Source organism: Engraulis encrasicolus, chromosome 9, assembly GCF_034702125.1.
Source record: "Engraulis encrasicolus isolate BLACKSEA-1 chromosome 9, IST_EnEncr_1.0, whole genome shotgun sequence".
In the NCBI taxonomy this organism is placed as follows: domain Eukaryota; kingdom Metazoa; phylum Chordata; class Actinopteri; order Clupeiformes; family Engraulidae; genus Engraulis; species Engraulis encrasicolus.
Genome location: NC_085865.1, coordinates 13,319,154 through 13,340,681, shown reverse-complemented (window position 1 = coordinate 13,340,681; position 21,528 = coordinate 13,319,154). Strand labels below are relative to the sequence as shown.

At 40.2% G+C, this 21,528-nt stretch overlaps 2 protein-coding genes across 8 annotated transcripts in view; one reads left to right on the top strand and one right to left on the bottom strand.

Moving 5' to 3' along the window:
• Positions 1 to 13,433, bottom strand: part of smchd1 (structural maintenance of chromosomes flexible hinge domain containing 1) — a 46,984-nt gene extending 33,551 nt beyond the window's left edge. Inside the window, exons 1-12 of one of the 2 annotated variants that reach the window (XM_063206542.1) lie at positions 13,307 to 13,433; positions 12,850 to 13,070; positions 9,137 to 9,212; positions 7,665 to 7,823; positions 7,400 to 7,482; positions 6,815 to 6,951; positions 3,869 to 3,983; positions 3,635 to 3,754; positions 2,432 to 2,598; positions 2,052 to 2,145; positions 1,568 to 1,781; positions 535 to 652 (exon numbers count right to left, since the gene is read on the bottom strand). In XM_063206542.1, the coding sequence (XP_063062612.1) occupies positions 535 to 652; positions 1,568 to 1,781; positions 2,052 to 2,145; positions 2,432 to 2,598; positions 3,635 to 3,754; positions 3,869 to 3,983; positions 6,815 to 6,951; positions 7,400 to 7,482; positions 7,665 to 7,823; positions 9,137 to 9,212; positions 12,850 to 13,044 (1,478 nt within the window). In that variant the 5' untranslated portion in view covers positions 13,045 to 13,070; positions 13,307 to 13,433. Of the gene's footprint in view, positions 1 to 534; positions 653 to 1,567; positions 1,782 to 2,051; positions 2,146 to 2,431; positions 2,599 to 3,634; positions 3,755 to 3,868; positions 3,984 to 6,814; positions 6,952 to 7,399; positions 7,483 to 7,664; positions 7,824 to 9,136; positions 9,213 to 12,849; positions 13,076 to 13,306 lie in introns of those variants that run through there. The other variant, XM_063206541.1, reaches the window with a different exon arrangement.
• mettl4 (methyltransferase 4, N6-adenosine) lies at positions 12,906 to 21,528 on the top strand. Of its 6 annotated transcripts, none has more exons than XM_063206549.1 (8): positions 12,906 to 12,991; positions 18,319 to 18,387; positions 18,466 to 18,820; positions 19,092 to 19,161; positions 19,397 to 19,571; positions 19,974 to 20,095; positions 20,435 to 20,535; positions 21,086 to 21,528. In XM_063206549.1, the coding sequence occupies exons 3-8, from the start codon at positions 18,508 to 18,510 to the stop codon at positions 21,268 to 21,270; spliced, it is 966 nt and encodes a 321-aa protein (XP_063062619.1). In that variant the 5' UTR covers positions 12,906 to 12,991; positions 18,319 to 18,387; positions 18,466 to 18,507; the 3' UTR covers positions 21,271 to 21,528. The 6 variants fall into 6 exon arrangements, with proteins under 6 accessions (XP_063062619.1, XP_063062617.1, XP_063062616.1 ...); XM_063206547.1 differs by lacking the exon at positions 12,906 to 12,991 and adding an exon at positions 13,118 to 13,216; XM_063206546.1 differs by lacking the exon at positions 12,906 to 12,991 and adding an exon at positions 13,749 to 14,158 and having other exon boundaries at positions 20,476 to 20,535; positions 21,052 to 21,177.

Genomic DNA, 21,528 nt, shown 5'->3' with positions numbered 1-21,528 from the left:
CAGAGTTTTAGAAAACTACCTTAAAAATATTGCTTTTAGGGGCTAAAACGCACCTGGCACAGTGGTGTTTTTTTATTTATCCACATGCTGTGTTTATTTGTAAAACAAAAAAGATTTAAAAAAATATATATATCTGTGCTTAAAAATATCTGCATACGTGTAAACAGTGTCTTAATAAAAACGTAACTTCCAAGGAGTTAGGGTTTTTTTTTACCCCTTTTCAGAGTGAAAAACAGAAATTCGCTTCTGAAATTATGGGTTGATTCTGACTGCAGTCAATGCAGCCATTGGTTTTGGTTCGGTTTTAAGACGAAAACAGAATTTTAGAATGCACATTTCAAAACTCTGGTTTAAAAAATATCCCATTTAGGGGGCTAAAACACACTGTCACAAAGGAGTTTTATTTTGATCAAACTGTCGTGTTTACCAATAAACAATTGAAAAGACACTATATATGCATTTACAAATATTCGCATACATGTAACCAGTACCAAAGATGTGCGTCAGCTGCTGAGTCGAAATGTGTGAGCTTACTCTGATACAGTGGTGTAGGGAATCAGACGGCCGTTCCAGAAGCACTCGAAGATGGGCCTCTTCCCTCGCCCCTCTGGGTTCAACACCAAACACTCATCATCTTCTTCCTCAGCCGGACCTACAGGGAGAGCAAAGAATTACAATTTTGAAATTTTCTTTGTCAAACAGAAAGATTATTAATTCCAAAAGGTGACGAGGATAATACGATATAAACATAACCTACGCTTAGACAAAGATGGCAATTATGGTTTTAGAGATTAAAATCCTAAGAAATAAACACCCCAATCCCTTACAAATTGGATCAAGGAGATGTTGTACTTTCTGAATTTGGAGCGCATTAAGTACACACTCAAAGGATCTTCACAAAGTTTTGTTAAAACCTGGAGGCCTTTTTGGGACTATTACGACTCATTACAAGAACCTCTTGATATGGAGTAACGTGCTGTTTCCACGTAGCAGGATATTTTTTTAGCAGGGTATTTTTTTCTCCTGTTAGGTGTAAACGCAACATGTGGATAAAAATAAATCCTCCATTGTAATGAATGCGTTTCAGCCCCCTTAACAGGATATTTTTTCCCCTGCTTTTTATACCTGGATTTTAAATATCTGCTACGTGGAAACGGAAGGCCAAAACCAATGCAAAACCAATACAACCAGGAGAAAAAAATATCCACATATAAAAATATCCAGCTACGTGTAAACGGCACCTAATATTAGCCCCCTTACACAGGTGATCTCAATAATTAGCAGAACCACCAGTACAGCTGTAACTGATTGAGAAAAATATGCAGCTGACTTAGGTTATTTTTCTAACTGGCCAACTCAGGCTCCACATCATGGTAGCTAGACAGGCTGGAAAAATTGGCCCTCTTCCCTGCCAAAGTTTTCCCTGCTGATTAATGACCAAAAGACCTCTCAGAAGACATTAAAACTTGCGGGCCACTACAAATTTCCCCCAAAATTCAACATGGCCACTGCTCCGTTTCCAGCAGATGACCCGTCTATGGGTGTCTGCAGATATGCATGGCCTCACCTGTGCTGGTGTAGGGGTCCTGAGGGTAGGTCTCGCGGTCGTACAGGAAGGGGTGGTATCTGATGAGCCCCTCCACGGCCGCCTCCCCCTGAGCCTGCACGCGGAACTCAAAGGAGGCCGCGCTGGAATTGATGTAGAGCGTCTGCATGTCAGTGGTGATGTCGCGCAGGTTGACGCGACGAGGCTGCTTACCGCCCTTCTCCATCAAGGTGATCTGGTATGAAAACATGGGAGAATTAAGACCAAAATTCAATTGACGTCAAAAGTGAATATTTTAGTATCATTGTCTTTTGTTTTTTATAAAAACGAATGTTACCTTTATATTTCATTAAAAAATATTTTATAATTTTATACACACATAAATAAATTGGATGGTGAACACTTTTTTCTGGCACCTCTTACGATAACAAGCTCTTCCGTACTACTGTATTCAATTTTTTCATCCTGCACATTAAATTAGAAGCACACCATTTGTAGACATTACCTGAATGTCAACATCAGATTGTGGGGGATTATCCTTGGAGGATTGAGATAGTTCATTTCCATGGATACCATGTACGTAGTAATGATAGATGTGGCTGAGGAAACAGGGATTAAGTTTTTATATGAAAGAACAACTAGAAATGGGAAAACAAAACAGGAATCACATGGGTAAGTAGGTATGGAATATAATTCTTGTTTTTAAAGCAAGTCAATGGTTCTTGCAAAGCTAGTCTGCATCTTTCCAAGAACATGGTTATTTCCAAAAAATGGAAAAGGAACCACACACCACAAATTACATGTAAAATGTGCAGATAATAATATGCATTTTTAGATTCATGCCACTTCAAAGTCTATCATGTGCACAGGGCTTCTGCTACTCACGCTAACTCTCTGGTCCACAGGTGAAAGTGTTGCTTGAGGTAGGTGATGTGGTCCGACTGGATACCAGTAATGACCACCGCCGTGAAACTGTCCTTGCCATCCTCCTCTGCGATCAGGGACCGCAGGAAGAGCTCATCTTCGGCCACAATATGGGCACTGTCACCAGCCTGGGGGTGAAACAATTACAGTTTTCCGATTTTACAACAATTTCATTGTTGCAATATTGCAGCAATTTCCAATAGGGGTAGATAACAATGGTGATCCCGTATGAAAGCATTTAAGATTTTCTATCAATTTGGACATGTTCACTGGGGATGTATTTCCACAGCACAAAGAAACATTTCAGATACTAAAAAAACAACTCTTCACTGAGGAATGCTGGTCGTTATTGAGTGATGCTTTACTTTTGTCTCCTAGGCAGGTGCACTTTGGCTCAAAGGAAAAAGTTACTTTAAGATATGGTCAAACTTAACTTCAGTTGTAGCTGTAGTTTAAGTCTTGCCAAAGATCAGCGTCAGCCCATCTTATTAAAGGCTTTTTAACTTTATCAAGCAGTGTGCCTTTGGAATCTTTGGCAAGACTTTAACCACAGCTACAACTGAATTTAAGTTTGACCATATCTTAAAGTAACAAAGAAACATTTTTCAGGACACTTATAAAAATATAAATGAAGCCCAATGCTCAGTGCCGCATTTTAGGAACCATGTCTGAAGTCATCCACTTGTTCTGCATTTCAAACATCTAAGGTGTGGGTTACACATATGTGGATATTTTTCAATGTTGATTTTTAAAATCCATTTAAACACAATATGTGGATAGGAATAAAAACTCTGTCGTTACAGTCATGTTTTAACCCCCTAAATTTTGAAATGCACTTTCTAAAACTCTGTTTACATGTAGTCACAACATGCGTGAAGCCACACCTGCAAGGGAAAAAAAAATTCGGGTATGCAGGTCCGGGTTATGAAGTCACTTATATTAATATTTTTGAAAACGCACTGGTTTACACATACATGGATTTTTAGAATGCAAATTTCAAAACTTTGGTTTCAAAAATACCCTATTTAAGGGGCTAAAATGCACCCGTCACAATTGAGTTTTTATTTTTATCAACATGTGTTGACACGTGAAAGTAAAATAATATCTGCATTTTTTAAAAATCTGCATACAAGTAACCGGGGACTTAAAGCATCCGAGACATACCTTTCTGTTCCTGATCACACCACAGTAGATGTCCTCCTTGTTCTTTGCCTTGCGCTCAAAGTCCTCTTTTGACATGACAAACTCATGCACGTCTGGGGACGTTGCTGGCTTTGTGATGATCTGCAAGCACAAAATTCCTAGAACATTACGCTTCTTCCATCTTCTCTGCTAATAACTAAATAACTAAATGATGATCAATCATAGTCAAACATTTTAGCTTGGGTTGTAGATTACCTGTGCAGACTGCCCAATGTAGAACACTGCCTGCTTTCCGCCCACACCGAAGAAGGAAATGTCACTATTGAGACTCCTCGGGACTGGATCCGGCCGCACGTATCCAGCATGATCACTAAACACAAATACACAGGCAATACCTTTCATCTGACATGCAAAATTACTATTCACAAATCCTTACAAAGCTTGGCTCTGTGTGAACCAGATACACACTTGCATGTCTTCCCTGTCTTTTGGTATAAAAATACATTTTAAACAGACGGTACTTGTTTCTACACTCAAACTAACTAGACATGCAACAACACAATATTCATGGTATGACTCAAATGCTGGTTTTCCTTATTTTCTGCCTTTGTCTGGCACTAATGATTAATATATGATTGAAGAGTTTCATTGCAAAATGACTTATCCACCATTTTTTACTTTTCCATTTTGTTATTGAAAGTGACTGTTCAGAAGTCCTATCATCCATGTGTGAATTCTTGCCATTTTTCTTCTTGGAGCAGGCGTCACTCTTAATTATTACAGTCTCTGAGGGTGCTGGCCCAAATTTCAAATTCAATGTTTCAAGAAGGAGGCCGCACCTTGCCAGGCTTTCCCCCAGCGCTTTCTTATCAAGGCGGCCGCCTTGACTAAACCCCACCCCCGCCTTGGCTACGTTCCCTAAAAAAAAAAAATGCGTCCGAGGGCAAAAAAAAAAAAACAAACTTGTAAAAAAAAAAAGTTGTAATGCATGTTCAAGCGCAGGCACTAGGACAACATCGGTTGGACTAAATGGTGACACCTAGTGGTCGGATTTATTACTACGCCATGTGTGTCCATCCTCGAGGCCATATTTTGAAACAATTTTAATTTTCAATTCTTGGGTTGCAGTTACGTCAGAATGCCCCTTCACTGGAGCGCGCAAATTTGAAATGGTGGACAACCCTGGCTTGGAGCCATTGAAACCCATTCAAAAGTACATTTGTTCGATGTTCGACAGAATATTTTTAATTAGACCTTAAGACACACCATGGGTCTTGTTTAAAAGCTGAGAACCTCAGCTTTCCATACCTGAAAACGGTATTTCCCTAGCATCTACCAATCCGAAGGTAGCCTACTTTAAGTGCAGAATTACTTTTCTAAAGATAGCGTTTTGTTTCCTTGGAAACGGACGCGGTTTATGTGTTACGCATACGCTATTTGACTCGGGTTTGCATTATTATGGATGAATTTCTAATCTTGACATTCTAATGGACAATCTGTGCGAGTTTCAAAATGCGTTTTTATGTAACATGGGAGTAAAATGTGTTAACAGTACGCCCGTCTGGGATTTGTTAGCTAGTTCGCTAGTTAGCTAGCAAGTAAGTAATAGCAGAAATAAACTCTCTCTGGTAATAGATATTAGAATCGATCTGTCTCAATGGCCCAAGCATAAACAAAGAAACACCAAGATTTGGATGTAATGCTATAATATCAGCAATTTGTCAAAGCAAAACATTCTGAGAACATTCACAGAACCAGTTCATTATATCCACAGCCTTGAGTGTCGCAAATCTTTCCACTTTTGACATGATGTAGTGTAGAGACCTAGCACTTGCTAGCTAACTAGCGGCCAGCTAGTTTAATAACAAATCCCAGACGGGATGTAAACACATTTACTCCCATATCACATAAAAACACATTATGAAATTCGCATAGATTGTCCATTAACATGTCAAGATTAGAAATTCATCCATAATAGTGCAAAACCGAGTCAAATAGCGTATGCGTAACACATAAACCCATTGAGAGTAACCGCGTCCGTTTCCAAGGAAACAAAACGCTATCTTTAGAAAAGTAATTCCGCACTTAAAGTGGGCTACCTTCGGATTGGTAGATGCTAGGAAAATACCGCTTTCAGTTATGGAAAGCTGAGGTTCTCAGCTTTTAAACAAGTCCAATGGTGTGTCATTAGGTATAATTAAAAACATTCTGTGTCAGATCGAAAAAATGAAGTTTTGAATGGGTTTCAATGGCTCCAAGCCCAGGTTGTCCACCAGCAGCGGTAGATCACCACCAGGGGGCAGCACTATGACGTCAGCAGCAACCCAAGAATTAGCATAAATGGGCCACCAGTAGGGCAGTTTAATTACAACAGGGCACTGGAACTCTTTTTTGAAAAACCGAGAAGGATGGCCTGCAAGGACAAGACTTGCAAAATGTGCCATAGGTAGTCATAGGTAGCCAGTCAATTTTGTACTCCATTTGGTTTCTCTTTTTCGTTAATGTAAACAACCTGCACTGCACTTTTTGTTAGGCCTACATTTTTCTTTTCAGCTTCTGTAAATAGTTTTGATATGGCAGGTCAATAAATACATATTTTCCAGTTCTACACAGCTTTGTTATTATTCAACCCCCCCCCCCAAACCCCCCAAACCCCCGAAACAGTATTCGTGCCGTGCGTGACATCAAACCCCGCCAACACCTCTCCCCCATCGCGAGTGGCGCGCACCCAAGCCCCCCCCCCCCCCGCCACGCCGCCCCCCAGGGACAGATCGAAGCCTCACCACCTTGACTAACCAATTTTCTGGGGGAAACACTGATAGTAGTGTTTTTTTATTGCACAGACGCGTTTTGGCGTGTGCCTTCTTCAGTGTGCCTGAAGAAGGCACACGCCGAAACGCGTCTGTGCAATAAAAAACACTACTATGCAAGGTGCGGCCTCCTTCTTGAAATATTGAAATCTTGCCATTCAAATATTTTCAGAACATACTATTTAAACCTACGTAAAATGCAGTTTGCAATGCAATGCAATGCCCACTACAAAAATCAATTTCCCAAATTGTTCAAAAATGGATATACGTCATTTTGCAATGAAGCTCTGCATATATTTTTGGAATTGGTGTACACACACACACACACACACACACACACACGCACACACACACAGTATAGCGGGATATGATTAGTGGTGGTTAACATTACCTGTGGTGGGGAGCACTGCTCTCCCGGTTGAACTTGGACAGCCTGTAAACTGCCCAGTTGTTCAGCTGCTTGGACGTCATGCCACAGCCGTTATCGATCACCGCCACAGCATGCTTCCCCTGGCCTTCATCAAACAACTGGCACCAACACACATGCACAGACATCATTACAATACACTCCATTGGGGGGGGGGATAACTGTATTGGGATTAATGTCACGGTGCACGTGCACCATCTAAGGCTGTTGCCATAGTTACCATTTGTATATACGTTAGTCAGACCAGAGCTAAGCAGCCATGTCACGCCATGTTGATAACACAAGTTGAGTTTCAGTAAAGCTCATGAAAGCAATTCTTCAGTGTCCATAACGGATCTTACAATAAAAACTATAATTGGATCCAATAATGGTTGATTTCATTTATTAGTAATTAGGATGTAATTTAAGACTTATGGTGTTCTCAATCAGCTGACTCGGAAATGCCTTAAATATAAAGAAATACGTAATACTTGAACACAGGTTGCTATCATTTTTCATTGGAGGACTTCAATATTTTGTAGCAAAACAGGATTGTCAACCGCAACTCACCAGTCTAATATCAATCATCCTTTTTCCTTCTCTTTTAGCTGTTGCCGAGAGAGAGTTGTCAATGAGCTCTGCAAAAGCATAGGCTGAAAAACAGACAAAAAAAAAGGAAATAAAAAAAAAAATTTAGTAAAAGTAATTTGGTTCCCATTGACTGCTAAAGCACTTGTAACTGTGTCGTAACTGAGACAATTACAGATAAAGATGTGTTCCATTACACCGGCCAACATGGTGACAAATAAAAACATAATAATGAATATATTCTTACGGAGTGACTTCTGCCCTTCGCTGGCGTAGTACTCATACATGCCGCTCTGCACCAGCGTGTAGTAGTGGGGCACATACTTAATGTGCTCCTGGGTTGCTGCTGGCAACTCCTGATCTGCAGTGCGCAGAAGCTGTAGGGTGATGCCATCATCCAGTTTATCTGAAATCATGCATTGAAAAATATATATAATCACAGATCATTGGGTATTGTTGTAGACTGCAAGTATATTTCATTATGTAAGCTTCATTGTTTTACTGGAGAACACGATACAAACCTAAATAAATGCAAGACAACTGCTCACAGAATCTTAACACATTGACTCCCAAGTCACGTAAAAATATGTTTTTGCCTCCCAAAACATAAAATTACGTTTTTACGTTTTTTTTTAATGGATTCTGAATCTACACATTCTAATGCACATTATGTGTGATTTTCGTCATTATGTGATGAACAGAACTGACATAGATCATGACAACACCTACAAAGTAAAAACTCCTACAAAGTCAGGATCTGGATATTTCATCATCTGTGCATTTTATTGCACACAGTATTTGCGTTTTATTATAGCGAATCAAACCACTTCCTGATTACGTCACATCATGTCTCAAGTTACTTCCTTGAGAATCAAAACATGTCCTATCAGTGCCTGTCAGCTAGCCTATTCCTAAACATATGATGGGAGGATAAGGAGTTTTGCTGCAATATGTGTAAAATGGAAGGTTGTAATGAAAAACAGCATGCAACACAGCAGGAAGGAACCTAATTTTGGGTGAGTACTTTGGCACGTCTTTTATCTACAGAACGAAAACTGCCAATCAAGTGACATTAGCTAGCCAGCATTTCAGATGATGTGGCTCTGAACAATAGCTTGACCAGGTGATTTTTGCATTGAAATAGTTTACTTGGAAGCTACTGGAGTTGTTCTTCGGGCGTGAAAATGCATTTAGACCCTCAAATTAAACTCGGAGAGTCAAAGAGCGCACCCGTGACAAGAAAGGCTTTTGTATTGTGTGTACATTGTGTCTTTGTGTATGTTTTGTATCTGTGTATTTATGTAAGCTGTCAATCACCTTAATTTTAATAAAAATTCTAAAAATGTTAATAAAAGTACTTTACTCAACTCTACACTCTAGACTGCAGTACACGATCTTCAAATCTGTATATTAACATGTCAGCAGTAGCACGATGCTGCAACACTGGACATGGCCAACAGGCATTTATAACCAGCGCTGTACCTGATACAGGGTGTCCACTTCAAGTGAAATGGAAATATCATACACTTCCAAAATAAATACATATGGGGGAAAAAAAATACAAAAGACGGCCACTTTAACAATTAACACTTTCCACCTTGACTGTGTCCTCTGAAAAGGTTAAGCTTAAGATTTTGTATTAAAATGTGTCCACTTTCGTTAAATTCAATGGCAACCTTGATATCTTCTGAGGTCATCAATAGGGAAGCTGATACTTACCAAAAACGCTCTCATCGATTACTTGTCTGTCTGTTGTTGTTAAAACATAGGTTTCCTTCTTTGCAACAGAAAATACCTGAAAAAGAAATGCTCTTCTTAGCTTTCAGTAAATATGTATGAATAAGCAAGAGAAGCTCAGTCTGTATGTGTGTGTGTATTCACCTGGTTTAACCTTAAAATAATAACAATAACAACAATAACAATAATAATAATAATAATAATAACGTGTGTATATATTGTATATATAAAATATATAATATAATATAATATAATATAATATAATATTAATGTAACACAATGGATTAGCCAGGCAAGCCAGACTAAATGTGAGACTAAAATGTGAATATTTAGTCTGGCCCCAATCAATGAGACATCGGAAGATTGTTGATGGGAACAACCTGTTGTTTTTCGAACAGCGTCTATGCCTCTTGGCCAATGCTTTGTCATCACTCCCTCAAAACCCTGTCCGCTTTGCATACAAAGATTCAAACCAATCAAAACAAATCTCCTGCGTTGTGATTGGTCAGCCAGTTTCAGGGCCTGGGGCATTGTCCGAGCCTAGGCCCACTCGCAGGCCCTAGACCAGGGGTGTCAAACATACGGCCCGCGGGCCACATCCGGCCAGCCAGAGGGTTCCATCCGGCCCGGATGTTTTTTTTTTTTTTTTAATTATTTATTTATTACTATTTTTTTACGTTTTTTTTTTTTTTTTAATGAAATAACCGAAATGCGCAATTACGCCCCTTGGTGCAAAATCGAGACCTAAATGACATTAACCCAATGGTCCCTCTGTTATACTGTATATATGTAGCAAAGTGCACATCACACTTCTATTAAAAATGGTGAATTTGTACTGTAACAGGCATTTGATGAAGCTCATATATTATAGACCTTACTTATAGAGATAAAATGTTAATACTTCTTATTCGTATTGTATTGGTATTGGTTGCAATTAAATAATAAATATAATTGGATTTGTATTGGTTCCTATTAAGCTGAAACTGGAAACTGGATGTTAGAATGCGTAAAAATGCAGGAAATTACATCTAAGAAATACAAAATTTTCTGGGGGAAAACGCCCAGACCCCCGGCGAAAATGAACTGTCTCATATATAATTCATTGACGGTTGGCAATGAATGAATGAAGTCAAGGAAATTTTGCATAGGATTATCAGTATTGCATTGCTTTCTACATATTCAACACACTTAAAACGTGATTGTACTAAACACTAATCCTCTGCTTTACGTTTTTTTTTTAGATGATGTTACTAATGCGGCCCGCTTGAGGTCCACATGGGTTGTATGCGGCCCTTGGACCAAAATGAGTTTGACACCCCTGCCCTAGACCCACTCACAAAAAAATAATTTTGGTCGCTGGCGGGTGTGGCCAGTTTACTACTAATGCATTAGATTTATATTTCTTCCTAATGATTCTTTACATAAACTGTGTCCAAATAGTACAGTCTTACAGACAGGGTCATACTGAGGGGACATTGCCATTTGAAGGCTTCCGTTTTAAAGCTGAAGGTGTCCAAATCTGCTTGTCAGTTATGTATACAATTTGCAGTCTTGAAAAGTGGGCGTGGTGCCCAAGCTTTGGATCTCCACAACCATTAGGATGGTAAACGTAGGCTATGTCTCAAATGACGCACTCAGTGACAGTCAGTGCACAGTGCACACAGTGCACTGAGTTCTTTAGTGCATAGCGTTGTGGAAAGTTTTGAGCACTATGCACTGTGCCTTCGCTGGAAGTGACGGCTGAGCATGGCATTAGCTCGCCATAATATGAGTTGGCTACTGTTTACAATGCACAGCGTCTGGTGCTTCTATTTCCATGTCCTTCACCCCAAAGGACAACAATCACACATACAATACTTTGGTTGGCATGAAAAGGTTGGTGTCCCATCAACATTATTCACAGAATTAGGAGACTGTTGGTCAAACTCTTCTACTGAACTGAATGCCACATTTCCTCCGTGTCATTGTCAACATGGCCGCCGTTTAGTGCATGCAGTGTCCATCATTCAAGCACTGCATTTTTCCGCCATTGTTAGGGGATCATCCTGGCACTTTCAGTGCACTGGCTCAACTGAAATTTTCAGCGTGAGCGCCCTAGGCACTGAAAAACAGTGCCCAAAGTGCACAAGTGCGGCATTTGAGACACAGCCCTAGTGTTCTTTCAGTTGGCATCAAGGTCTGTGTAATATCAGGAGGGTCACTTGGGTAGATTCTTGAGAATCATGTGGATGGGCATGGAATGACCCAGCTGATTTTGGTGTATTTCCTGTTGAGTTTTGAGGGGAGGCCTACTGTGTGTGCGTTACAATATGCGACCTAGCCTCCTCCACTTGTGCTTGTTTCCTCGTACCAGGAAGTAATATGTCATGATGACATCACTGACAACAGCATTATATTTCAATATCTTGCAAAAGCAGGTCCCTCTAAAGTTGTGTGTCTAGCCTGACAGCTGGGAAACTTTATCGTTTTCTCCACAGAGGAGGGGCCAGGAGGCGGGGCGAGGCCACAAGCACAAGTGGAAGAGGCAAGGTTGCATATTGTAACGCACTCCCTATGATGGGTGCATGTCTGACATCATGAATCTCTGAATTACTATGATGAAAGTATACATTTTGAAATGTTTAAACATGGCCACTTCCTTAATTTCCCTCAGGATTAATACATGATACTCTACTCCAGTGGTTCTTAACGTGGGGAGCACCAGAAATTTGAGGGGGTGTAGAGGATTTTGTTTGTGTTGATGTTGTGTCCAAAATTGCTTGCAAACATTATACTTAGCCCAAATTAAGAGCAAATTAAATCATATTTTGGTCCCCATTTAATGTCATTAAGGTATTGATTAATATATCAAACAAGGGAAGGGGGTGCGTTCAGAAAAAAGGGGTAAAGAACCACTGCTCTACTCAAGTCTACTACTACTCTACTCTAGAGATAGGTAAATGTCACAACACTGTCATATTGCACTACCTTAGTTAATCTGTTCAGACAGCCACTGTACTAAATACTGTACATTAGCATAGATACTGTTATGCCATTGCCATTTGTAAACTGCCATATTTGTACTATAATATCAAGTCAGTTCATCTGTTTTCAACTAAGCTGCTTTCATACTGAAAACAAACAGGTGTCTGCATCGCTACCTCCATCACTTGATGCTGATAGTCACTCTCTCATTTTACTCTCGAGTCAATCCTGCCCGTGTTTCTCAATGATTCGCACTAGGCCTATAGTTTATGTTTAGTAGTCAGTAGTTTATTACACATAGTTTTATTGTACATATTTTCTTGTTTACGTGGGCATTTGGTGAAGCTTTCAAACGTATTGGACTTTTATAATGATAATAAATGTCTCCCGTTCTATCCAAGAAGAACATGTGGACATGTTTATGCTGTAGTTTGAACACTGGTAAATTATGAAATTCCCAAAATGTGCTAGTCATTCAGCTAACTGGATTCTGACAGACTCAAATTGTTAGCTAAAATACTAGCTAGCTAGCTACTTCATGTCACTTAGCGTCAATTTGTGACCCAGCCTTTACAGTTTCATTTTCGAAGGTGTACTTCCCAAATTAAACACGGAACCGTGTTGCCACAGGATATATGCACTTCTATTATATTAGGTGTTGTTTCGTTGTGTTGACTTGTCGGCTAACTATTAAATTGCTAATGACTAATGAGCAGCACTCGTTTCGTTACCTTGGACACATCCTCAAGAAACTCCTCAAGACTTTTTGCTGAGGCGTCCACGACCTCATCCCTGACTTGTTTTTTCTCAGGGCGGCAGTCAAACACTCGTATTCTTCTGGGAGAGTCCGCAAACAACTCCGAGGAACTGCTTGTAAGGCATGGTTTCAAACCCGCCGTTTTGCTCTGTGACTGCTTCTCCGCCATGACTCTTCTCCCTCCTTCTACCAGACCTAGGTTCAGACAACAGAGGAGTTTAGCTGAAGACTGCTAAGCTAACTTCACATAATTTGCATTAGACGTTCAAGTGCAACTGGCGAATTTCGTCGTGAGTGACTGAGCTGAAAAAAAATGAAGACTCTTAATCACATAACGCCAGGTATCTGCATTCATATCTAATATTGTCCCAAATGAAATGTCCCTAAAAGACAGACCTTCCTGCATGTTAAAGTATGTTTCAAAAACTCACTGAAGTGAGGTATTGCTGGTGTCGTGACTGGTATAACATGTCTATAACGAATGTGTGTTGTATTCAATCTTACAGGCTACTGGTTCACCAGGAAAAGAAATGCCAGAGTCTCCCACAAATAGCAAAGAAGTAGCTATTAGGCTATTTTGATTTTACCAACACGCGCCACTGTTTATGGTGGACACACCCTCGCGGGGCCAACTATCACGTAGATATAAGAACACCTGGTGCCGTGTTCAGCTTTTTCTCATGGTCAACCCCCACGCGCCGCCTTCTTGGCCCGGTATATTAATGTTTTCCATAGATGGTATCGCCATCTACAGGATGATACGTGTATCGTATTGTCTTCTGATTGATGGCAGAAATACATACCTGGTAAAAAAAAAATGGCGACGATCTGACTTCAGGCTTGCGTTCTGCCACAAAGTCGTCAAAGAATTAACCATCTCTATGGCCAACTAGTCACGTCATATTATGCGCCAGAAAACACGTGGGTTCAAACAAACTTCGTCGCGATTACAAATAAGTACACAGTGGATGGAAGCTGTTTTCTACATAAAGTTCTCTGTCTACATCACGTTTCTCTGAAAATTGCTGTCTGTGTCATTCATCCTCCTAATGTCTGTCGTAGTTTCGGATGCTTGCGGCTGGCTACTGGATTCCCATTCTTTTATTAATGAACATTATGTTTGTTGCCTTACAAAGCATGGTTGCTCGCAACAAAGTGCAGCATATACTTTTAAGAGGGAGTATTTTAACATCGAAAGACCATATATTGTGTCTAAACCGACCGAAAACGGGGAAACAGGACAGTCTATGCACGATTTGAAAACCCCAAGTGCTGTTCAAAAGGTAAGACGAGCATCTCTTCGGAAAAATGACAGTCCCTCTGTTCAGGACGAAAGTGCAGCGATTCATTCGGGCATTGGTTAGTTACTGTGTTGCTGCTGTCGTTGATTTCTTCTTGGGAGAAGTCAGTCCCCAGGCACAGTCAGATTGAGGTAGATCAGATCAGAAAGAAATGCTGCCCAACCCGTTCTGCTCGTTGTTGATGAAGACTTTATTCGCTCAGATTGCACAAAGAGATGTATACTTAAAGTAATACACTCAGTACAGTACACTGATGCGAATGCGCTGCAGGAGACCACCGGAACATAGAGAGCTGCGCTGCCCGGAGAACAGTACGGTCGTCCCAGAGGACTTTCCCAAACTGAACGGCCTGGATCAGCCCGTTTATATACTATATGTTTGTCTCCTTTCTCTCGGTTCCGTGGGTGCATCTACAGCGCACCCGCTCACAAATTGCACTTTCTGGTCATAAGTAAACACATTAGAACACGTTAATGGACTTGGGTTAACATTTAACGATGGATGGAAGTTTCCATGTCTGTGACACATATGTACATTTCCATCATCAGTACATGCATCCCATCTTACACCTAGGCAAGACATCAAGATATACATATGTCAGTACATTAGATTTCATATAAATGTACCATAGTTAAAAACATGTATGTGTGTGGATATGGTATGTGTGTGTAGTGTGTGTGTGTGTGGTGTGTGTATACCTATGTTCCCCTTGAGCATCTTCCTAGGTCATGCTACTTCTGTGTTACTACATCACTACATTAGACTGCGTACAGACTTCTTGGATAGTGCCATGCACTACCTGGGTATATCTGTTCAGTACAGGTTCTGTCTTTTATCTATCACTATAGGTTTTTCTTTAACTGCTTCTGTGTGTGTGTGTGTGTGTGTGTGTGTGTGTGTGTGTGTGTGTGTGTGTGTGTGTGTGTGTGTGTGTGTGTGTGTGTGTGTGTGTGTGTGTGTGTGTCTGTCTGTGCCTCACCTGGCATGTGTGCTTAGAGTACACATGCTTAAGCGAGGCGCCTACCCTTGTCATTCTTGACCATCTGCTCCTGCATTAGGAGTGTGTCTGGACTGTTTGTCTTTCATGTCAGCAAGGCACAAGCGGCCTTGTTGGGCCTACTTCTCCAACAAAGGCACAGACGGTGTAAATGGGCCTACTTCTTCCACAACTAGTTTCATTGCTGCACTCTATACATTACCATACATACATATCTAACATACCATACATACATTTATTAACTGGTGCCAGACATCACCCAAAAACTCCCACACTGCTGCCCATTACAGACGCAACATTGTAGAGCAGGGGTCCCCAACCTTTCTGGGTCTGAGGGCTACCCGCGGGCTACTGAGGGCTACCGGAGGGCTACTTTTGTTCAAAATCCTGATCTCTTGGCATCATTCTCAAATCACACTATTATTAAATGATAATTTGGTTATAGGTAATACATAATGAATATATTATTAATATATATCAGTGTTTCCCACAGAAATTTTGGAAACTATGGGGGCAGCCGGGGTTTATTGAAGCAGCGTAAATGCAAAACGGCAAAACAATGACTACAGTATGACATTGGCGCATGGAGAAACTGTAGGCCTGGGCCTATATTTCAGCCATTTATATTTTGAGAAATAAGGCTACATAAGATTTTACCCATGACTTGTATAATAGTAGTACATTGTCATTGTCAAAAAATGCAGTACAGTGAATAATTTCTGTTTACAACACTGTTTCATTCGTCCCTCATGCAGGGGTCTGGGAAACAATAATAAAACAAAATAGGAGCAGAGATAAGAATTTAAGAGCACTGTGAAATTGTTAACGCATAGACAAAAAGGGTCTTAGAGGGTAGGCTATGCCTTTTCCCCCACACATATCTGTAGGCGTACACATTCTACATGAAGGGTGCTGGTCACAGGGCCAGTTTTTTCCAAATTCCTCCCATTAAAAGGGCTGAACAACATATTACACATTTATGTCTATATTCACATTCATTACACATTAATTTCTATATGCAGCCCGATGTCTCCTCTGCTGTGTCAATGAAGGTCTGTCACCAAACTCATTACAACTGTAAAACAAAGCCTAGGGAGTGTTAGTAAACTCATCCCAACTGTCCCTTCTCTGAAGGTTTTTTATATTGCTCCCAAACCCAAGTAAACTACAACAACTTGACTAGGCTTTTGATCCCTGTCTTTCAAGCACTTGTGGTTCTCTCTACAGCAGGGGTGCCCAACCTTTTTTTTAACCAAGATCTACTTTTGAAGTTGATGGTCTGCCGTGATCTACCAAGTCAAATTCAAGGATGTCAGTATGAAAATTTAAGACCACCATTTATTAATCACCATTATTATGAACAAAATGTTTTCAGTAGGCTACTATGGCCGTATCTTTTCAGTGTGTTTTTAAAGTGTGTTGAATAGCCTATCTTTACAAAGCAATGCAGCACTGATAATATGCAGAGATAATTTCAGTCATGCACAAGTCATAAACAACTGAAACAATTTCAAAATGATAAACATTTGGTATATAAAAGGCACATAGGCCCTATTTCTAAAATATGATGAAGCATTATCATGCCTTCTGTGGTATAGGCTACAAATTAAAAAGGGCTCAGAAATTTACCATTTGTTATGGGTAAATAGAGAGAGAGAGAGAGAGAGAGAGAGAGAGAGAGAGAGAGAGAGCAATGAGAGAACTCATTGGATTGGTTAACACCCCTGTTAAGTGTGACTTCTTCTATGAAGGTTTTTTTTTTCAGCTCTCTGGGACAGTAGCACAGCAAAGGCTTTCTATTGTGATTTTGGCCAATCGTTTTGTCCACAACTGAAGCAAGAAACAGCACAAATTGAAGTGAATTCCATACATGTCAACAACTAACATTTCCCTTACACGCGGCACGCGATGTAAACGCAGTTAGCGATGATGCATGCGACTAGCGATTTGGACGAAGATCCTCGCATATCGGCGTGTCATAACGCATCGTTGCGCACATGTTCTGCTTTCCCCTCATTCTGTGTTACCGTGGGACTACTTATCTAACCAATACAGAGTCTATAGGATGTATTTACTCCAGGAGGAAAATGCGAAGGAAATTCAAAATCGTAATTCAAATCGTTTTTAACAAAAACGGATATCGTTAAAAAAAAAAAAAAAAGTAATTTTTTTTTTTTTTTACATTTTCGTAAACTATGGCGGCCAAATTTAAACTATGGCGGGCCGCCATAGTTTCCTCAATGTATGGGAAACACTGTATATTTAACTTAAGAAAAACATTAACTGTGACTAAAATCTGGTAGTCTTCATTGTTTAATAACATCCTTGGTATAAATAACGTCCTTGTTTAATAACATCCCACCTCAGAAGCTCCTGGAGGGCTACCTGGTGCCCGCAGGCACCACGTTGGTGACACCTGTTGTAGAGGCATAGTCCGAGAGACTTAAAGGAGAAGTCCAGTTTTTTTAACATTAAGGCCATTTTCTGAGTGGTCTGCAATGTTTTAGAGTCCCCCTCACCGTTTATTTCATGATTGCTGCAGTCTCTGTTATTTGGCTGATTTGGATTTGATCTCAACTAGCTTTAGAATGGCCGTCTATGGGCACCTGCAACTCTGTTCTTAAAATCACCTTTAACATTTGTTTTGAAGAATATGCAACTCAGCAAGTGTTCAACAGTATTCACTGGTGTTCCTTAGCAATTTTTGTAGCGAAATATGGCATCTGTCATGTTTTATGTGTGTTTTATGTAGCAATTTGTAAATTAAGTTTCACTTTCACTTTCACTTTCTTTCACAAAATGGCAAATAAAAAATGACAGAAGCCAAATTTCGCCTTGAAACTTGTTAGGGACTGCTAGTGAACACCCCTAACCACTTTGTGAGCTGTAGACTTTCGAAAACAAATGTTAAAGTTGATTTTAAGAACCGAGTTGCAGGTGCTCATAGACGGCCATTCTAAAGCTGGTTGAGATCAAATCCAAATCAGTCAAATAACAGAGACTGCAGCAAACATGAAATAAACGGTGAGGGGGACTCTAAAACATTGCAGACCACTCAGAAAATGGCCTTAATGTTAAAAAAACTGGACTTCCCCTTTAATTTAAATCAGTTCTGTTAAAATGTTGTTTTGTCCACCTCTCCCAGGGTAAAGGAAGGAAGCGTAAGCGAAGCTTGAACCAGGGTGAGCTTGATTCGGAAGTCTACCATGACAAGGTAGGCTATTGATCGATATGAACCGTATAGTGCATTTTCGAGTGCGATTTATTTACTTTTTATTTGCTTCTACTCTAGATTAGACTGCTGGTTCAAGAGGGCACCAGATCTCTAGTCGAGATGAGCCAGACTCTGGGCTACATGATAGGAGTAGTGGCTTCGAAAGCAACAGAGACGATGACGCCTCCGGACTGCCACCTGGCGGACATGTGTGATATGGCCAAGTCGTTGCATTTGGATGATGGTGGTGCTGATGATGCATGCCCCCAGTCCATCTGGGGAGATGATGATGCGCTGGACCTGTTTTCCCGCCTTACGGAAAATCCACGCGATCAGAGCTGTGAGATGACTCTAATGAGGGGACGCTACCTCATTCCTCCACGTTGCAAATTCCTTCTGTCGGATATAACGTGTACACAGCCCCTTCGGAACAGTGAGTTTCAGAGGCAAACATTAATTTTTACAAAGTAAATATTTCAATCACCTGTTGTTAAGCAAGACTATCCACATTTTTTTTTCTTCAAATCCATTCAACTAGTTTCTCCACAACAGCCATAGGGATTAAGTCGCAAAACCTTTACATTCTCATCTTTGTTCGTCCACTATTGATAAACTCCATGAGAAACATTAAACATTCTTAGTCAATAATCAAGAAGGATGTGGATTTGCCAAACTGTTTTAAATGCTTGTTATGCTTGGTTCAGGTGGAGAGACGTTTGATCTAATTGTCCTGGATCCACCATGGGAAAACAAGTCTGTGAAAAGGAGCAGTAGGTTGGTTCTACGCATTTAACCCTCAAGATGTTAGTGTGATCTCTATGAGTGACCAACAGATTAGTGTGTAATAGTATGTGCATTACATTGTATCTTATTTCTGACACAACAACTCAGAGAGAGAGAGAGAGAGAGAGAGAGACTCTGCCCACCTTCTGTGATCCATAGTGTGCTCAAAAAATACTGTTCATTGTAATGTTTGCACAAAGAGTGAGTGACGTTATGTTGTGAACAGGTACAGCTTCCTCCCATCCTCTCAACTCAAACAACTTCCAGTTGATGTCTTGAGTTCACCCGAGTGTTTGGTGGTTACCTGGGTAACAAACCGGCCCAGGCATCTGCGTTTTGTCAAAGAAGAGCTGTACCCACACTGGGGAGTCCAAGTACTCGCAGAGTGGCTTTGGGTGAAGGTATGAATATATATAAAATATATAAAACAAAAATGAATATATCAGTCGAAACACTAAAATGAATTAATCTGATGAATAATGGCCGATTTGAATGGTGCAAAACATACTTTCTAAGAAGTTACACCATTCAGGTGCATAGCATCAACACATGAGTATGTGGTCCAAGCGTGTGGGTGTTCAGTAGGCTAATACCTCTCCCTGCATTACAAAAATAGCATATTTTTTGGATCTCATTTCGCAGTATGCAGACCTACCTTCTTAAACTATAAAATATTGGGAGCAGAAATGCTGTATGGAAGAGAATAGTACTACAGTCATTATGTAGCAACAAATAGGATGAGATATAGGATGCACTTCATGGTAATTGTATAACTGTTATAAAACCTCTTTCTGTTATTGTAGGTGACTCGGGCTGGGGAGTTTGTTTTCCCTTTAGACTCTCCACATAAGAAACCGTATGAACTCATGGTACTGGGACGAAAAAGCTACAACTCCACATCTTCCAATGAAACAGTCGCAACCAGGTACATAGAGGAGATGGAGATGTTTTCTTTGTATTATTGCATACCAATGTGCTGTAGTAAGAACATTAAATGCCATGGAATTAAATTCTTATTTTTCATGTGCAACAGATGCTAGCATAGTTTTAAAATATTTGCGTTACGATCACTCAGTTGCTGTAAGGTAGTGTGCTTACGCCTGGACCTAAACTTTGTAGTAGGATAACCTTTTACCACGATTTACCTCCATGTATGCAAAGACAACACTGGAATGAATTATTTAAATGAAAGAAGTAAATGCAGTTGTGATTTTTATTGACATCATGACTTCATTGGTTTTCATGTGCATTATTTCCATTTTAGTGATGGCAGTGAATTGAGTGAATGTGCTGTACCTCTTCCAGACCATCGCCTGGTTGTCAGCGTTCCCTCAGCTCTGCATTCCCAAAAACCCTCACTCTCAGGTATCACAAACTCAATAACGATGCAGCTAAGAATTATTAGGACAATGAAGGGCTTATGAGGTGCAGGAAGGCCCTGAGTGACACGAACATGACATGACATTCATGTTTTTCAGTTAAGTTTGGGGTGGGGGGGTGTTGGCCTTTATTATGATGGAACATTGAAGTGGGATAGGGAATGAGTGGGAGAGAAAGGAAAAAATAAGAAAAATCCACACACCACAAAAGCTCCCTTGCTTCGAGACGATTTACAGTATTTTGTGGAAAAATGGCACAAGATTTCGACCTGCATAGTCTCAGTCAGAGACACCTGGTGTGCGGATTTTCTTCTTTTTTCCTTTGCGTTCCTTTACATCCTGCACCTGCAAATTTGTTTCAGGATGTGCACGGGCCTCACACTTTTTTTACTCAGACCTGGGTCCCCATGGTTCACTTCCCTGTGGAAGGCACAGGTGACTTAGCGCAATACACCACAGCACCCCTGACATTCATAATCCTAATGGTGTGTCCTTTTTACAGCTGTGCTAAAACCATATATTCGCCCGAATGCTAGATGTCTGGAGCTGTTTGCACGCAACCTACAATCAGACTGGACTAGCTGGGGAAATGAAGTGCTCAAGTTTCAACATATCAGCTACTTCACCAAGGACTCCACTAACACACATCAACCAAACGAGGAAAAGGCACATATCACAGTGTGAATATGTTTTTAAAACCCAGTTTTCATTTTTATTATGATTCCTTTATACGTTTTTTAAATATTGTCAAATATTATAATGTTTTTGTACATGTAGAAATGCTAAGAACATGAGGTATTATACAAGTCTGTCTGTATTAGTAATATAACATTGCTTCCTGGATGAAGTCTGTGTAGGTAACCCAAGAGTTGGGCAGCAACTTTCTGGATGATTTTGCATCTGCTTGTAAATTTGTTTGATTATTTTTCTAGTAAATGTGCACACATTTTAGATGTAAATAAAAAAGGGTTGAAATTTA

What these genes read in the sequence shown, in the direction of transcription:
- mettl4 (XM_063206543.1), top strand. Translation starts at nt 13,925, where the DNA reads ATGTCTGTCGTAGTTTCGGATGCTTGCGGCTGGCTACTGGATTCCCAT. An exon ending in CCCCAAGTGCTGTTCAAAAG is followed by an intron (nt 14,159 to 18,318) that starts GTAAGACGAGCA and finishes CACCTCTCCCAG; the next exon opens with GGTAAAGGAAGGAAGCGTAA. An exon ending in TACACAGCCCCTTCGGAACA is followed by an intron (nt 18,821 to 19,091) that starts GTGAGTTTCAGA and finishes TGCTTGGTTCAG; the next exon opens with GTGGAGAGACGTTTGATCTA.